General features: G+C 42.2%; 1 protein-coding gene across 21 annotated transcripts in view; it reads right to left on the bottom strand.

Moving 5' to 3' along the window:
* ARVCF (ARVCF delta catenin family member) overlaps positions 1-19,454 on the bottom strand; it is a 270,629-nt gene that overhangs the window by 14,020 nt on the left and 237,155 nt on the right. For all 21 annotated transcript variants that reach the window (XM_068701183.1, XM_068701187.1, XM_068701180.1 and 18 more), the window contains 5 exons: positions 5,435-5,562; positions 4,321-4,471; positions 2,764-2,956; positions 1,541-1,652; positions 849-939 (listed from right to left, as the gene is read on the bottom strand). In XM_068701183.1, coding sequence (XP_068557284.1) covers positions 849-939; positions 1,541-1,652; positions 2,764-2,956; positions 4,321-4,471; positions 5,435-5,562 — 675 coding nt within the window. The remainder of the gene's footprint in view (positions 1-848; positions 940-1,540; positions 1,653-2,763; positions 2,957-4,320; positions 4,472-5,434; positions 5,563-19,454) is intronic.

The raw sequence follows: 19,454 nt of genomic DNA on the forward strand, positions 1-19,454 counted from the left end.
AAGCTTCTCTCTGAGTCACAGGAACAAATCAAGCAGCCTGCTGAGCCAACAGAAAGCTAACCCACAAAGAAAATAAAAAGTTTACAATCCATTTGCAGATCTGACCATAGTCATTCTCTGTCTGTATAATCTGCCAAATTTGATCAAACAGACAGAAGGTGGCAACACAGTGTTTGTATTTTTTTTTTGCAGTAATCTGCAGTTAAACAGGGTTAAGTGCAATATGATACACTATCATAGGGAGACTACAGATTTAGATATCTGAGTATTAGAAACCAGAACTAGACTCAGAGACAAAGCAGTCACAATGAAACTAAAGCTGAAGCTTTATACACCAGTGTTGGTACAGCTGCGTCAGACCTGATGAACAAACAACAGTTAGATTTAACTAGCATTTGGATAAACCATCTCAAATGAAAAAACTTGCACAGTAGAGGAAGAAGCATTGCCAAAGCAGCCACATTTATTTAGAAAGGAAAAACTCCAGTACTAAGATTCCAAGCCCACTGCCTGGCTGAAAGCAAGAACATGGTCAAAAAAAGCTGTTCTCCCCTATATTCCATTTCACATTTATCCAAAATTCTCCTAAGAAGACTTAACTGATTATGTTGTTTTCTCAACTTGTATGCAATATCACTAGCATGCATTTCACAGGGGAAGGAATACTACCTATATCGAGCTAATAGGACTGCCCATTTTGTGACTGCGGAGTGAAAAAGCAGCACATAAATAAAATATGTTTACCCCCTTACTCCTTGCCCTCCTTTTCACTTCTATAACAGATGTGGCACATTCAGCAAGCAAGCAAGCAAAGCACAATACAAAAAGTGATAATGAGCAGAACTGACCTTGACTTTTATCCACCAGAGGCAAAGTGCTGTCGTCATAGGCAGACCTGCCAGCAGTACCCTTGGAACCCTTCGGAGTTGTAGAAACAGACTGCAAGACGAAAATCACATAAATATGAAATTGCCGCTCTGGGAAATTGAACTAGAAAAAAATCACCTAACCAACAGTATGGAATAAGATCATGGAACACTGCTAGGTCCCACTTCTGTTGATCATATGGCAGTGAAATATATATTTTTAAATTATTTTCATATAGATTTGTTGTTGGATTTATTTATTTATTCTTGCATTATCTACAAGGCTCTATTGTTGGTCTGTAAAAGGAGCTCAGCCTTTTCACAAAGGAAGGTGAGGAAGCTGCACTTCAAGAACAGGTATATGCCCTATGCTACTAAATAAAATACATTTCAAAGGAGAAAAGACATGCTAATTCTTGAGTAAAGCATGGGCATTTGGCCTATGCAAGGTGGCACACTTCCAAAAACTAAAAAGCTGCATTTCACAGACCACTGAAAAACCTACCCAGCAAGTACATATGGATGATGTTATGACTGAATAGATTACCGTATATTGTTTTATCACCTAGAGGAACAGAATCAAAGCCTGCAAAATCTACCTGACATTAGTATTAGACTAACTTAGGACGCATTCCACTCAGGTATTTCTATAACCTAAGACCCAGCATCTTTACCTGGAAGTGTGATTTGTTCCACCCATCCTTCTGCAAGGCATTTCGTAGTTCTTTGTAACTCCAGATCATCTGAAGAACGTGAGATGCTGCTTTTGTTTCTCTAGGAGACTGGCTGATTTGCAAAACAAAATTAGAATGTCAAATATCAAGCAATGCAAGTCTATTCACGTCTACCTCTTTGTAGTGAAACAAGATCTTGGTACCTAGTACTTCACAGAGTTGTGCTTAGAGTCTATGAGTTATAGAATGTATGTGAAATCATTTAGTGACTTCTTCACATATATGGGTATTTGTTGAGAAAAAGAGAAATCCAACAAGTCATAAATTCTGCAGATCTCTGTTTTCTCAACACTGCATTCCTAGGCAAGCACTGAGGCCAGGATGACCCTTTTGTTCTGCAGTTGCAGTTAACAGAAAATAGATGGATTCCAATTCTACCTGGATGTATTTAGAGAACACCCTTCCCCGTTCCCCCAAGTGTTCTGAGCTGCTTTTCAAACCTTCACATCAACTTATATATATACCTCACAACTTGATGAGGTTGCTTTACCTTACAAAGCAATTTGAGTTAGGACAATGTAAGTAAATTTTAATCCCCAAATGAATTTCCAGCCATTCCTTAATAAGACGGTACACAAGCAAGCTCTATAAAATAATGCAGGGCTAGATATTTGGCTTTCTTATTTCATAAAAATATAACCCAGCAAAGGCTTCAGTTACTCTCCCAAAAACTTCCTGAATACATTTCGAAAAAATGAGCTTGTGTCTAACTTGGCTAAACAAACTTTTCTGTAAAGCAGTCAGAACAGTTTTTCAACAATATCACATAGAGAAAGTTTGTCACTTTGAATTACCACTACCAGCCCCTTGGCCAGAATAATTACTGAATATCATTAACCATTTTATTTAAAAGGAGCAGATTCCATCACTGGCACTCCTGGAAAAGAATGCTGCCATGTTCTAACATGTCCTGGCCTAACATAGCAGAAACTTTCACCCAATTCACTTTTTCTGTGTGTGCTGTGTGTGTGTGTGTGTGTGTGTGTGTGTGACAAACCTATTAAAGGTATGATTTTATGTTGTGTATATATTGATTGCTTTAGCTACACTTATGAAAGGCTAGGATGCTTAAATACTTCTGCAAAGCAAACCAGTGCTGTTCATAGTAACATTTTCAGGTTTGCAGTGAGTTCTCGTGCACTTTGCTTTCAACTGTCACTTACCTTGACTTGCTGATAGCTACCAGCTTCTGAATGCCCTGTGTCTGGATCAGAGACCTTGCATTTTCTGAGCTGTCAGTAATGATTTCATGGATCGTATTCAACACTGCAACCACTGTATCCTCTTCCAGGTTCTTTGCGGATCTCTGCTGCCTGCTGGGCAAATTTCTTACCAGCTCACCCATGGCATAACTACCTAGATAAGGGGAAGAGATACCATTACTCAGCCCTAATAATCATTTCAGCTTCCCATCCTGAATGATAAAGTTCAAGGGTGCTTGCCAGATCAAAAAACTTCATAATGCAAGTGTTTTGAACCTCAAGACTGTAACTTAACAGTGTATTTATCATTCATTATTTCAAGGTGATTGAGAGTTGATATCCAAGACAAACTCCTCCATCATGAATGTTAAAAGGTAGTGAGGAGAAAAAATGCAGTTTTTATTGGGATTTTTACAGCCAGCATCTATCATACTTTGCAGTGCCTGAGGCAAAAAGCATCCGGTAGCTGCTGCTAATGCCACATCTTCATGCTAATACACGCACACGGTTTACTCAACTTAGCCTTGTAATAGGCCTTCTGGGGCAAGGTGTGCAGCCACGCATTTATTAACCTTCATCCAACAAAGGTAAAAGTATTTCTTCCTGGGTCCAGATAGCCTCCACATTGTATGGTACTGGAGAAAAAACAGGGAGCCAGGAGTTTATCACTCCCAGGTGTTGGTTTCTGCCATTTGCCTAGCTACATCTCTGAACTATTAAAAGAGAAACTTGATGTATTAAGGCAGGATTCCATGTTGCCATCAACTTGGATGATGGCCCTGAATACGTCCCAAATATTTCCTTGCCTAACAAGGTCACAGTTTAAACATATATTAAACATATAGAGGCATCCAGAGGAAAACTCAGCTCACAGCTGAATCTTTCTGAAAAAAAAAAAAAAAAAGCATATTTACTCCACTGGATAGGAGTTAGTGAGCACTGCAGAAGAACTAATTTGAAGGAGACTATCTCAATGGTAAGTTGTTTGGTATCCAGCTTCTACAGCAACTACCACACAGAAGGATGAGGGGGGAGGGAGAACACAAGAAAAAAAAAAAGGGAGGGGACAACTTTAGAGCCCACTGCAATTCCCCGGGCAAGCTCAGCACACCAAGCGCAAGGCTGCTGCTCTATCTTTAATAGCAGACCTGAGGAACAACACATCTGTAACCACCATATGCAGCCAGGCGCACGAGCCATGTCAGCTGGAGCTAAGGAAGAGACAAGCAGCCTCTTAACCCACCCAGTCCTCTGCACAGCTACGCACACACTCCCCTCTCCTGCAAAACTCCACATCTACTTTTAATCCTGAGTAAGAAACCTCCCTTAAGCCATGGCCTGTTTGAATGGGCTGGAAATACATTCTGATTTGACAACTCTTCACTTGGTGGCTACAGAGAGTAATGAGCACTGATGGAAACTGCGTGCAAAACGAACCCTCAAACTGACCAAAAAAAACCATGAGATCTCTCAAGGGTATCCAAGATCCCAGCCTGGTAAGAAAAGTTCAGAAAATACCTATAAGATCTTTATTGCGGCGATCCATTGAAAGATTCCTCAGAGCAATTGACACAGCCCTTACAACCTTGTCGGAGTCAGACTGGAGCAGCTCCACAAGCACTGGTAAGCCTCTCTCCTTCCGCACTGTTGCACGGATGTACGTGGACCACTGATCAGAACACACAAGGAAAAAGAAACAACACAAAGTATTGTGAGTTCACATACCCACCCTTGCCTTGCCTCTGGCATTTATTTCAGTGCTGTAATTCATTATTTTTTGAAATACAAAGACTAGCTAGGAGGTATCGTGCTGATGTATCTACAATTTAATGCATCATTCAAATTCATCGAGCACCAAGAAGAAAGGATGTGGAAGTTCACCTTACAACTTCGCAAGCTGATGGAGAAAGAGAACAGAAATAGAAAGAAGGAGTATCATCCACTAGCATCTGTTCTGTAAACATCTCAGTGTGAAAACACATCCCACTGGATTAGGAAAAAGAGGTCATTTGGAGGGAATGGCAAAACATCTGAAGCATGCTATCTTCCCCCACCTCCACTTTCATACTTTTACTCTTTTTCATGGTTGATTTTAAAATAAACTGTATTCAAGACAGCTGCAAAGTGTCCCCCTCCTGATCTTCAGGCTGCTGCTCAGTCCCACTTAGCCATAGGGCTCTAGAAATGATCAGGTATGATCACTTCTAGCTTGAGAACTGCCTGATTAGCACTAGGGATGGCTCAGAAAAACAAAAAAAGCAGAAGACACTTTGGACTACATTTTCCTGAGCAATCTGACAATCCAGTGAATTCAGTATTCACAACACAAACATCTAACAACAAGCTTTTCTGAAAGGATGTGGCAACGGTTAAGTGGTTTAAGTAGTAAAGCCAGCTCATGGTTAAATTGTCATGAGCTAAGTGACACTATGTAAACACCATCTGTCCAGAAGTTGCAAAGCATCTTAAGTGGACAAATAAAATGGAAATAATTTCTTCAGGGTTCCCACCTCCCTCCTTTTTAAAGGACACATAAATGCACAAGGTTACAGTGCACTTGCGATGGATGTAGCTTTGTTCTTTGCTTGCACAGAAGAAATAAAAGAGACTAAAGAGAAGAGTCTGCACTCACCGTCCAGTTGCCAGCACTGAGGTTCTGCAAAGCCCCTGCTGCAGCTTCCAGAGTGTTGAAGTTCTGGCTTTCGGTGAGGATGGAGAGGTACAGGCGGACCACGTCTGGCTGGTACAGTAATTCAAAGCCTGCAGGTGGGGAAGAGGAGAATGGAAGCAAGAGAAGCAGAGAAGGCATGTATGAATGAACATGTAACTTATTTATTTAATCACAGAAGAGAACAGCCACGAGAAAGATATGCCACAAAAAGAAGGGTTTCTGCCATGTCCATGATGTTTTAGCCACGCTTGTTGAAAGCAGCGTATGTGGGAACTCATGTACAGGACATTCAGCTAGGCTGAAGGTCCCTTTGCTCATCTTCGGGTGGACAATTGTTTCTGAAACCTGTGCTATGCTATATGCCTGTCTAGCAGGTGACAAGGGACAATGACTGTCTGCTACAATTCTTACTTTGCATCTGTAGCCTGGGATGCAAACTTGCACTCCTGTTTTCATTCAAATTATCTCAGTTCCACAGTCACCAACAACAAGGCAAAGAGAGCAAGCTCCAATCCCATCACCCACACCCTTCTCACAACTCCTATGCAAGGAAAGAAAGATGCAGAATGTCAGATAGACGAGAATCCCCAGTTGGAATGGGCAGGGAGAAATGCTGACTCTAATTCAAATATTAGGTAAAGAAATACACCAGCATTGCACTGCAAGGCTGCAACAGACATGTCTTAATGAAGTATCCCCAGTGTCACTGCATCAGCTTTGCAATGTAAGTTCGTCAGGAATGGGAGCTACTCCCAGCTCTGCCGTTTCCTTTTGCGATGCTGAGTAACTGACAGGAGCATCCGTGTCTTAATTTCCTCATCTCAAAGGATTAGGATTTATCCATCTACCCCAGTAAAAAGGGGCCCTGCTTTAGGCAAGGACACATCATTAGTAGAAAGTTGTTGCGCATTTTGAAGAGATTTTATCGTTCTTTCTTCATTAGGTGTGGCACCACACTGTGCTGATGAGGGAAGAGTATGTAAGCATCCCGTTAGAGCACTTGCCAGACAAACAAGATCAAGGAGATCACGGTGCTGTTCAGATTGTCAACAACAAATTAATCCCCCTAAAAGTGTTTTGTTGAGTACAGGAAAGCACAAACAACCTATGGTCAACAAAGATACATCTACAGTGACTGCAGCTGGAAGGTGCTTCCTGGATTGATGACTTTTGGAGAGTTTTTGATAAGCAGGCATTATCTGTGAAAACATTTCTGGAAAAAAAAGGATGTTGTGAAAAAAAGCATGAAGGTATGAATGAGGTGGGTAAGGAAATGTGAAGCTTGCCTGCTAGTAGAAGAACTAAAACCAAGGTATTTGTAGACACAAAAAGAATGTTTTCGCATTAACAAGATGCTGTCCCAGAAGCGTAGCATAATTCAAAGCAAGTTTTCCACTAGCAAGACAAGAAACCTACAGACACAAATAAATCACTCCCTCTCTTCAGCACTCTCTTCTAAATCAGCCATCTCTCATATACATATTTTTCAGCACATATCACAAATTATCATATTTCAGACATCTCAAATCAAACTGAAAGCTGAACAATGCTCCCCTATCAAATGGATATCTTGTCAGAATTTTTCTTTTAAAAATTGTCTGTTGCTACGAAGGATAAAAAGGCCTTCTGAAATGAAAGCCTTACATTTTGTCTCTGTTTTTCCCTGGTTTTCATGGTAGTTACAGCTGTGGGACTGCACAAGCCAAGGTCTCAGAACTCTAAACCACGTGTACTGCTAACCATAAACTCAAGGCCATGTCACCCCCTCTTGATATACAGGGCTCATTTATCCCACTGGAAACACACTTCATCTGCCAGGGGTTTCTTTGCTCTGTACCAGAAAAGTGATCTATGCACGAGGATCCCTGAGCTCCGGTGTGCGGTCTCACACTCTCCTGGCTCAGCTTCCTCACTCACACTTTCATTCTTTTTAATCTACTGGATAGTTAACCTGCTCCACGTCTGAGGCTGGTTTTAATGCCACCATTTGCTTGTTACATGACACCTACAGCTATGTGCAAGCTGCAACAGGTGGCAATCCCCAAAGGCATCCTGCCAATCCATACCACTTATTTTCCTCTTCTCCAGTGTCCTCTTCTTGCCCTGGGATCATTGCCCCCTATATTGAAGGCTGAGAAAAACTGTAGTTACTTAATACATGAAGCACGAACAGTTGTATAGCTCTTCTCCATTCCTTGAATAAGTTTGTGATTATCTGACTCCAGTATGACCTTCATATCCCCTTTCTCCTCTGCCACTTCACAAGGTGAATTGGCAATCTAAGAACTCCTCAAGAAAAAGCAGTGCTGCCTGAGCAGCGTGTAGTATTACTTTCCGGAACACTAATACTTAAAAAATCTCTTTGGATAGCTTACTGGAATTTGGAAACTTATCTTTCAAGGAAGCTTTGCTGAAACACAAATCAGATAAGCAAAAAGCTGAAGGTAGGTTAATTAACAGAATATTCATACAGAACATGTAGCGCATCTGTATTTGAGCTCAGAACTGTGTGTGACTGAACAGAAGGCAGTTCTGCAGTCCTCTTCTGATGGCTTCATTTTAAATTGCCTAGTCATAATTGCAGCACACTTGGAAACATCCCCACAAGTTCACCCTCTTCTGTGATTTCAGCGCAGTCTACAATTTGCCCTTTCTGTCAGCCTGTCTGTTCCTTTTTGGCTGGACTTTGGCTGGATTCCTTCTTCCTTCTCAGCACCTCCCTGGGTTTGAATATTCGGATGCACACAGAAGCAATAACCCTCTCACCTCCGCTTACCTCCTGCAGTCCGAGCTGCATTCCAGTCACGCACCCCCCACCTGCCTGCTGTCATTACTTCTCTTCATGCATGAAAGCCTCTCCTTTTTCCTACTTACCAATGTAAGAGCATCTCAGAAACGTCTCCGTGTCTCCCACCTTCTCTGTTCAATAAAACTCAGAATTTCTTCCACCAATTGCCAGTACGTTTTTGCTTTGGGGCATAATCTCTTAGCCAGCTTGGTGGATGACTCCCACTTCATTCCACACAGCCCCATTTTCCATCTACCTTTCTGCCTCTGCTCCATTAACACCTGTTTCAAAAGGAGTTAGCAAGTGCTATGCACCATAGATGAGATGCTGTCCTCCATCGTGTCATTGCCCCAGCTGGGGGCTCCACACCTGCTGCGCACTTCCAGCACTGCAACACTTCTGTGTAAGTCTGGCTATGCCCGAAAAATGCAGGAATTACTAAACCAAAGTATTAGGAATGCCTCTCGTGGATAGCTGCTCATTAGCAGAGATGAGAACCTAATAGCAAGAAACTTGCTCCTGCACCGGAGGGTTTTTCCCTCACTGACGACAAGCTGACACTTCCCATAAGCATTACAGTCCCTTAAAAAGAAACAAACAAGTTTTGTCTTTTCTCCATCTGTCTCCTGTCCTAATGAGTCCAGCTCTGCTATTTATAGAATGCAATTTATCTGAATTATTATACGTTCCCTTCCAGCGTTGTGTGGAGGCCTTGCACATTTTCCACGAAGCGCTTCAAGCACGTTCCTGGGAAGCACAGCTGGTCTCACCTCCATTAAGCACCTGCTTCTCTTCTAAAATGATTTCCTTAATTTCAGGATCATCTTAATTATTTTTTCAGGTAATGCCGCTTTTGTGCAATATATGGCTAATTGCTTATGTCCATCTTTTAAATGGAAAAGAGAAAAGAGGGTCATTAGCAATAGGTAATATATCAAATGAGAAAAAACACCCACTGTTTTTCTTTTCCTTTAAAAACTGTTGCAATTACAGCCCAGATTCAGCACTGCCTTTTAAAAAGATAATTTCTCCCAGATTAAATGAGCCTTTTTCCAGAGGTTATAGATTTGTGCTGAGCTGCAATCTACACTTGGGAATAAGCCATTTATTGCTCACACACACATCTGCAAAATGCAAAGCAAACAATTTGGCTCTACGAGCTTTTCCCTTTTAGAGAAGCAGAAAATGCCCTGGACACTGATGTCATTGTGAGTGTCAGACATCTACACATTCCCCCCAACCACTGACATGAATGTTTACACAAAGAAAGATCTTGCACATTAGACTATCTTCACCAACATGCTGTGGTTGCAAATTTCGGAAAAAAGGAAGATGAGCTTCTTTCCATCCAAGTTGCTCAAGACTGGCAATGGGATTAGCTCAGTGTGAAGTTCACCCTACCAAATGCTGCCAAGTGGATTATCCTTTATTCACCCACAGAACAGTAAGAGCATAGACAGCAATTTCAATCCTGCATGGAAAAGACCTGAAGAATTAAGTGAATAGCCATCTTGATCCATTCAGCGTTCGGTGTGCTGAGAATGATGCAGCACTTTGTGGATCATCTCATCTACAAACTTATTTGCTTTCATCTTGGCAGTGATGATACCGTGCCTATACTTAGCTACATTCTGGCAATAACACACATTATTGCACCAGGTGCCTCTCTCTGATATACCAGATTAATCCCAGATTCAGACATCTCTCTTTGGAGCAAGGTGGCCAAATCAAATTCTCTTTCCCACTCACATCATTTAGGATTTATTGTCACCCTACAGGCATGGGAAATTATACACATGCACACATTGGTCAGATTAGAGTCCTATTGCTAGAGCAGACATGCTGCTTTATTTCTATTTTGACAAAAATTCTGACTTACTGTTTAAAAAGAGAAGCAAATTTCATACCAAGCTAGAAAGATGCAGGGGACACTACCATAAGAAAAACAAACCACCACCACCACCAACAACAACAACACCTTACCCCAAACAAACAAACAAAAAAAAAATCACTAAAACAAACTCTAACAGTTACTTGTTCTTGCAGTGTCCACAGGCACGTTTACAGTAGTGTTTTAATTCAGTCCAATTCTGAAATAAATTTCCCAGTTGCCCTGCACTTACTGCACTTTGGTTCCCAACACAGAGCAGTCAGAGCACCATCTGGACCCATCTTGGGATGAAATTAAATCACCAGATGCACTCCAGGACCGCACTGAGGGTGTGCTGACCAGCAACGTGAGGAAGTTCAAGGGCTGATCTCCTCATACAGAGCTGCACCACTTGCTAATACACTCATCCTCTGTGCCGGCCAATTCAGGGCGCAAGATGTGACAGCTACCAGCAGATGGAGCGAGTGGAGCCCAAACTGCAACTTCTCTGCAAGGTCATACGCTAACAGACTTTGTAGGAAAAGAAAGCAGCTGCCTAAGCAACTAGGAAGCTATGAGCCAAAAGAGAAGCCTCATGTCAGTAAAAGAACCTAACAATTTGATTCTGCAAGAAAGAAAAGCTCCACACATCTCAGACTCTTGCCCTCTCCTGACAGCAGGCTGGTAACTTCATTAAAAACTATGCAATTCATTGTTTGCAAGTTAAACAGTTGCAAGTCAGAATTCATAATCATTTTCTACAGATATATTTTCATTACTAAGCAGCAAGTCAGTCTAGCAGCACAACACCTCCCATTCCAGGAAGCCTCACCCTGCAGATTCATAGTACGCTACATGAAAAAAACAAAAACACCAAAAACAACACAGAAGGCCGGGGGAGGCATCTGGTTAGTTTATAAAAACAGTAATCAGAGCCTTAAAATAAAATAAAAAAACAAACAAAAAAAACCATCAGCTCCATTCCATCTGTATGCTGTGCTTCAGCACCCGGTGCACAGCTTGAATGCCAATATAAACTTGCAAGATTATTCTAATTGAAAGGCTTAACAGCAGCGAAAACGCAGCCAGCTCCAACAGAGCCAAACGCTTGGAATAATCGATGGCGAATGCAGCTCGATACAGATACATGTAGAATACCGAATGTCATACAACAGAGGCAGCGCAAATTTCTCCAATGGATGAAGAAGAAATAATAGGTGGAACATTATGAAGAGTTTTTCTAGCTTTCACGTCAGGGCAGAGCACAAGTCAGGGCAGGTATTATGCTTATTGCAGAGACTCAGCCAAGAATGCAGCATCCACCGCTGAGCAGGAGCACTGAAGAAAGACAGAGCTGCCTTTAAATGGTGTTGAAAAGAACAACCAGAATAATATGGGACACATGAGACTCAAATCAGGCTTGAGGGAATATTTAAGAGGAGGTTTTCTATTTAGAAAACGAATACGGCCATAGTGTGTGACCTTTCCAACTAATCTACCCAGTCACTCAAATTCTAAAATTATGTCAACTCTTCCCAGTTTACCACCTACTCCCCCAATGAAAAAAGCAATGGCTCACGAGTTCAAAAGGGAAGCAGTCCCCCAGCCCTGCCAAGGATGTAACAGGAATGCTATCAGCACTTCAAAGCATGGAGGTATGCAAAAAAAACAAGGGGCTAGTCTCAGGGAAGGCAGAAGGGCAGCAAGAGAGGAAATGGGAGGGCAAGGCAGCACAGGAGAAGTAAGGATGCCTGAGAAAGCAAACTGTCTTTTGCCTTTCCTATTATTTTTTAGGTTTCCCAAGCTCCACAAGCTGTCATTGGGGTATCTCCTCTTACAGAGATGGCTTTGTATGAGATTAGTTGTATTCCGTTTCATATCAAAGACTATGCAATTTAACAAAGAGACAGCTCAATTAAACACAACCCATTTTGACCTTGTGTGAGTTCCAGCACACTGTTTTCTACGAGCAGGTATTTTAAAGCTATAACAGATCTTCCATTTCCAAGCAACCTGCAAGCAGCATTTCTCCCAACAGCATCCAACACACTGCTCAACAACAAAGGCTTTTTTTTCAAGCCTATGCAGCGAAGTCTCTTGGCAGCTGGAGTTATTCAGTTAACAACTTTCTCTCCTCTGTTCACTAATCAGCAGAGAAGGCTCTGGAGGACCAATACTTAATAAGGATCCGAATGCTGCTGCTGGTAACTAGAGCACTACCCAAGCTACTAGTTGGAAAGATGAATGAGATGTCCCCGAAGGCCTGGTACTGAAGGGCAGGGAATACCTGGCAGCAAGACTGATGCAGAGAAGGGAGAACTGCTGAGGGTCTCCTCTCTCTGAGAGGGAGAGCAGGCATGCTGCTGAGCTGCACATTTAAGCATTTGTAGGTCACCTCTGGTGTGTTTTTTGAGAAAAACCATTGTTACAAGCAACAATGCTATGGATCTGAAGTTAACATTAAACCCTTTGGCCGAATGATTAAAATGGGAGATGCATGTAAATAGCTTCCTTGATGCCAGACCCAGAAGACTTGTATTTGACCTTGAAGACTTTAGACACAGTACATGAAATGTCAATACTTCCGTTTTTTGCTACCTCACCTGATCCAAAGTTATTGTTTACTTCACAGAAATAACTAAATACATTTTTCTTTAAAGAGAATGGACAGACATGCTATTCCAAAAACCAGTGCAGTCTGAAATGCAATTTTCACCTAAAATCACCCACGAAGTACCATTCTCTCTCTCACACACACAACACACACCTTGGAGTCTCTTCTCTATGAGCTACAGACCAAACACTATCTGTTTGAAAGCACAGGTTCGCCTTTTTCCATAACCACTTTACCATGGAGTTTGCAAGCCCCTAAAAGCACTCCAGGCCCTGCAACACCAATGCCAAATCTCAAACTGGAGCTTGGTTCACAATTCTGGTTCACGTGTGCAAGTGAATAGGAACCTAACTCTCAGCAAACTCTGCAGGGTTTCAGAGCACAATGCTGCTACCCTTGCAGGGTAGTGTACTCGTGGTAGCTCAGGCATACCACAGACTCCAAGCTGCAGGTGAACATTTCTCTTGCTTGGAGAGATTCTGTGCATTTTTGGTGGTCTTGCAGGTTACAGTGTACTCTTGCTTCAACTGCTTTGTTATTTGAAGACAGAAGACAGATTAGGCTTATCAGGCCAGTGATCTCACTGACAGCAGATCGATGTGCTAGGAAAGCAGCAATGCAAATATTCCTAGATGCAGACAGTCTTGCTCGCTGCCTCCAGGGAAGCTTCTTCCTGAAGCTTTCAGGTTGGACGCGTGCCTCCAACAGCTGATGCCAACAGGACACTGGGCACGGCGATGATGCACGTGGCACTGGGGACTCCTTAAACAGACAGCAATTTGGCCCAAGCACACAAGATCAATGCGAAGCGTGTCATTGATCATGTTGTTTCCCTGGGAGGGAAAAGCTGACTTTCCAGATGCTGTCTGCTACATAATAAGAATATTTGAACAACAGTGGACCAAGTCAAATGTCCACGCTCATTCTTTGAGATCTCAGGGGTGCTGCTGCTCCTGTTGACCACGGGTGCTTCTGACACATCTGTTCCTGCCTCCACGAGGGTCCAGAATTTCACTTGATCTTTCTTCCTCCCTAAAAGGGCCCAGATGGTTGAGCTTGGTGACTGCTCACATGCCCTGAGGGGTCTCTCCTAGTGTGTGGTAAGAAACAGCTCTGTTTTGTCACCCCTCCGAATAGCAATTACACGGATTGCACAATCCAAGGTAGAAATGAGAACATTGCCCGGTCTGTCTGTCTTCTGGGCCAGATTACATGAGTAGAAAACGTGGAAGCCCAGGGAGGTGTCCACTTAATATCCTCAGAGCTGTAAGGACAAGCCAAGAACACGCGGGGATGCCACAGCAGTCAAGATCCAAAGCACAGCCAAAGATGATTCCCATTTGCAACTCTGGACAGATGCAGCAATGAGGGGACATTACAGAAAGCCACATTTGATACAAGCAGGTGTGAAAATGAACCCCACTTCTTAATATACGAAGCTTTTAAATGAAGGAATTTCTAGGCTCTCCACTATGGGAGGGCTTGAACTCCCTGCTTTTCGAAGCATATTGCGAAGGTCTTTTCTGTTTAGCCAAGCTTTCCCAAAGAAGCAAGAAGAATAGAGAGATGGCTGGTAAAGCTAATGAGGATTGGAAGCTTGAGGAAAATTGTTACTTTTCACATTATAAAAACAAATGTGGTTTTACAACTGCATGCTTGTGCATACATGCCAGAACATGCGTGTTTTTAGGGACTTTTCCTTAAGCTGGAAAAAAAGCCAAAACAGGATACAAATATTTTCCTTACAAAACCCACATCCAGCTCAGTAAAAGTGTGCCATTCCTCCTCAGACCATAGCTGCTACGTGATGCAGCTGAACAGATGTGAGATCTACAACAGACTGCTCACTGCCTTCAGTGCTGCAGATGCCTCACAGTCCAGCCCAACTGTCAGGTCTGAGCTTCCTGCATAAAATGTGTTTCTTAAAGAGAGAGAGATACTGAGTGATTCCCTGAAGGAACACCCATCGAAATACCACACCACAGCTATGTCCAATAATAAAATACAACATATTGCTGTTAGTACCTTATCAACAAGTTCAAGAACCTCATAACATAGAAACGTCTCAGAACTCGACTCGTCACTGCAAATTAACAGCACTGTTAACGGACACCTTCCTCTGCCTTCTGGCTGCCTGGACCCACCATTTTCCTTCCTCTAATTTTTGGTGTGTGTTTAACTAAGGATCGTGTGTTCCAAATTGCCTTTTTTCTGGCCTCGAGCCCCTGTCCAATTCAGCCCTGCAGTTCCAGATGCCAATCAGATGCTCTGACTCTAGGAAGCTAATGAGCTTTTAGCTTCCTCCCAGTAGTAGAAACGTGTTTGCAGAAAAATGCTTACTGCAAAAGTAGTCATGGACTAGATTCTGATATTATTCACAACTGTTCAGATGTCGAAAAGCTTTATAAACTTGCTGTCATAAAATTCCAGCAAATAGGCAAGCACAAAAGAAAGGGAAGAAAGACTACAAAAGGCAGATGGAAGGCACCAAAGGAAAACAAACAAACAAACAAACAAAAAAACACAATATCATAGTGCTTATTTGGCTGAAATATCCACCCACCCTCAGAAATTGAGTACTGGAGTTATGCAAGAAAGGTGGAAGGGCTTGGCATGGATTCAGCAGCCACAGGATGTGACAAAATTGATAGCCCCACTCCTCCAGGACTCCATGGATGTGATTTCTCTCTACCAGGCCTGTGGAGAGTCAGGGTGTGGGGAGGACCCAGAGCACCCTGTGGGATCAGGCCCTGTCTGCTCTTACACATAGTGGATGCTGCCACTGAATCTTAATCAGCGAGACAAAAACAAATCCTCCATCGCTGGGGAATTTACAGAAATGGGACTGCTTTGTCAGGTATGGGACTAGGGGGATTTCCACTGACTGTGCTTCAAAAAACAGTTCTGCTGCTGAGGGACTTCCAGCTCCGGTTTGAAAGCCTGCACATCCCTGACAAGCGTTTGGATGCATCAGCAACGGGTACTGCTTCAGAGCTGCGACAGACCAGGATCGACAGACAGTATTTCCACTTGGGCTGGCACCTGTCAGGTTCTCCCCTTTGCAGTCTGTCTTTGCAGAGTCTTATCTTCAGTGCCAAGGGAAAAACAACTTCAAGAAAAAAAACAACACAACAAATCTTTCACAGCTCACACACTGAACTACTTGGAAGGCAATTTGAAAGCTTTTTTCTGGGTTACTCATGCTTCACTGAGTCTACTTATTCTTCCACTTCTCATCGTGATTTTTTATATGAAAATCTCCTAAATGGTCAGAAGCCATTACACAGGTATGGTTATTCTTATTAGTTCAGTTGCTTGCTAGAGGCCTGTCTGCTTAAGGCAGTGAAGGGCAGCAGAACTCCCCAGCTTGACTTGCTAGAATATGAAGGAGGAATAAATCTGTCTATTCTCCAGTGTATCTACCCTCATGGAAACATCAAACACTTCAAAGTACTTCCCAGTTAGAAAGAAATATTTGGGTATAAACGTCTAACCTTTCCTAAGGAAAGGTTAGCAGTGTCCAAGCCGAGAAGCTAGCAGATCCCATCTCAGCCTAGAGAAATAAAAGGTCAGTGATTCCTCATCAGCAGGACTGACATGGGAAGCCTGCTCAGTTGATTCCAGGCATAGTCCTGCAATATTGTCTTTAAAAGCACTTCCTAGGCAAGTACCATATGGAAAGACTCCCTCACGTTATTAAATAATTTATTATATGCAAACGCAAACACATCCCTCCAATCCTGTTTGTGTTCTGAAATAGCTAATTAGCTCCTGCTGCAGCTTCCAAAGTCAAAAGTGTGTTTCAATTTCTCTCTCTATTTCATGAAAGCTGCCACATGCACCCAAAGGAAGCCCAGTGCCTCTAATCTGTCTCAATTACAGTCACTATGCTGCTGTCAGGCAATTCAAACATCTCCCAAGCATCCAAGAAAAAGAATTTGATGTTTTCAATGTCAACTAAATGTCAGGCCAGAATGGAAGCAGCATGAACAGAAGGTTTTCTTCAAGTTCTCTAACACAAAAATTGACCTTACAGCTTAGGTTTTCAGGGTACAGTATTTGGGTAGTTAATTCTCATGGATTTCAGCTGGAAAACCTAATGACTTCAGGAACAGAGATGTTCCAACCACCCTCAAAGCACCTTGTCCATACCCACTCTGGGGCTACAGATTGGTGAGAGGCAAGAGAAGGTGCTGCTGCTCCTCCCTCATTGAGCTTCAATACACAACACTAAACGTGTGGAGGGAGGGGATAGTCTTTTTTTCTGCCAACCACTTGCTAACTTCTTAGAAAAGCAAGAAAATTTCTATTAAATGTAAATATGTCTGATGTACTGATTGCCTGATAATCATTGGTAGAGCTGACTAACAGTTTTGCCCATAAAATTATAGGTTTCCTAGAAACACAAATCTTGCTATAAAAGATGAATTTGGACTGAATTGTGAGATACGACAACATGATCTGGACAGAAGTAGCTCTCTGAAGCCTTAGCGGCCCTAACACATTTTACAACCACAAATAAATCCATCTGTAAGTAAAAAGGGGGGGAAAAAAAAAAAGATTTGTGCCCCAGCTCGTAGGAGGCAATGAATGAGATACTTAGTTGAAATGAATAGAGTAAGCACTGAGACATTTTTCAAGAGACAGCATAGGAATGTTAGATAGCATCCAACTGCAGCCTGTCCCCATTTCAACCATCCTACAGGCACAGCCCACATTCACAAACCACCAGAGTCATATGGGAAATTCCACATCAATACAACAACAGACACTAACTCCAAGTAATTCCAACAACTTCCTCGAAACCATTTCATCACTGTTAAAATAACGAGAAGGTCCTTAACCCTGGAAAAGAGGTCATTTAAGGCAATTTTCAATTCCAGTGCAGCTTTATTATGATAACATAATGCAATTAAAAATTGAGCTTAAAACTACTCATGAAAAGTTTTCAAGCAGAAGCTGACACATACTGCGGAGGTTGTTCATGTCTGTGGAAACTCTGAAAAGGCCAACATAAGTGCAAACGGGGTGAGGTACTTCTTCAAGAGTATTGAAGTTTCCATCATGTTACAGGGTGTACCCATATTCATATATACACAACAGTGTTCTTCTCTAACTTCACATAGGCCATTTCAGCCCACAGCTGGATCTTGAAATAGGACTCCAGGCTGCAGTGAGGTGTGGGACACCAACTTCGAAGTGTTCAGGAAAACTGGAATCATCTCACAGGAAACCGTCAATACAGTTTAATTTCAATGGGTTTAATCTCTGTATTGCTTTCAGCAAGCAGCTACGTAGGACTTGTAAAGGACCTGCTTTTGCTGGGATTTAGCAATTAAGCAAAAACTTGCAGAACTAGACAAACTGAGACATACATGGCTTTACCAAGTCTCAGGCTTTAGATACTAGCAGTAACCCAAAGGCAAGCAGTCTTCTGGAAGTAACCCTCTGTAGATCTTTTCCTATTCATGGCCCTTCATATTTTGTATGGGTTACATTAGATTACATGTTCTTCCTGGCTTTGTTTGAGATGGACATGAAGAACGACATTTTGAAATGGAGTGGCTTTTCTACCTTGCTTGTTACCATGAGCCAGCTGGAAAGAAATTGCTTCAGGAATCATGAAGCAATCTCTTCTGAGCTCTGCCACTGAAATACTCTGTAACTCTGTACAGCTGCTTTAGCAATCTGTATTCTCCTTTTCCCTCACACGATTTCTGTCTTGCCTATCTAAACGTGGCCTGTTCAAGCACACTGTCATAGTGTCAGGCTACTGGTAAAAGTTAGAGGCTGTGAAATTGCTCTAAATGGCTCCTACAAAAGCAACAATACATTCAGAAAAATATGGAGACCTCAAGGCACGCAAAACATGACTAAACTGGATGTGAGATGGAAGGATTGCTCTTTCATGTCCTCACTCCAGATAAGCCCGAGCCGCAGTCCATTCCTAAACAGACGAATAATATTTCACGCCAGTGTTGAATTCTAGTTTTCCCTATGACCAAGACTGAGAAAATTCAGGGCTGAAAATAGTGGTCTGAAAGGCTGAAATAAAAATGCTCTCCCTTCTACCACATACTGATCAACATTCACACAGATCATCTGAAAATGCCTGGGTCAGCAATCAAGCTCTCAGTGGGTTCAGAGCAAATAACAGTTGGATTGACATTGCTTTCCAAACCACGCAGAGGTAAGATTTCTCTCCCACTCCCCTCCAAAGTTGACAGGTAAATTTAAGTGTCTACTGTATGATGTAAAATGCCCGCCTCGTAGTTCAAGGTCATTTTACTTCAATCCACAGTTAGATGTATACGGCACATTAAGTCATGTCATTGCCCTGTCATGATGGAGAAAAGGGGAGCTTTTAAGCCTGTGTAGAGCACTCAGGGTTGTAGAAATAAATATGGCTTTGGAGAGCAGCTTTCACATTCAAGATCTCAAAGTGGCTTACAAAGTAATGAGTCAGATAATATGACTGCAGCAACTGTGTAGGTAAATGCACCAGAAATTAATGCTGAGAAAACAGAAGTTAATTTTTTTGATTATTTGCCTTTCTGCAAAACACATCTGCAGCTTCAGCCTGACTAATGAGCACCAGTAACTTCTGCAATTTAGAATTCACAGGTTATATGACATTCCAGTTTATATTAATTTTCAGATTAACTCCATGATTAAAGCTTTCCATTAACTCTAATAAATACTGTTCAAG

The sequence above is a fragment of the Anas acuta genome, chromosome 17 (genome assembly GCF_963932015.1).
Source record: "Anas acuta chromosome 17, bAnaAcu1.1, whole genome shotgun sequence".
Classification (NCBI taxonomy): Eukaryota; Metazoa; Chordata; class Aves; order Anseriformes; family Anatidae; genus Anas; species Anas acuta.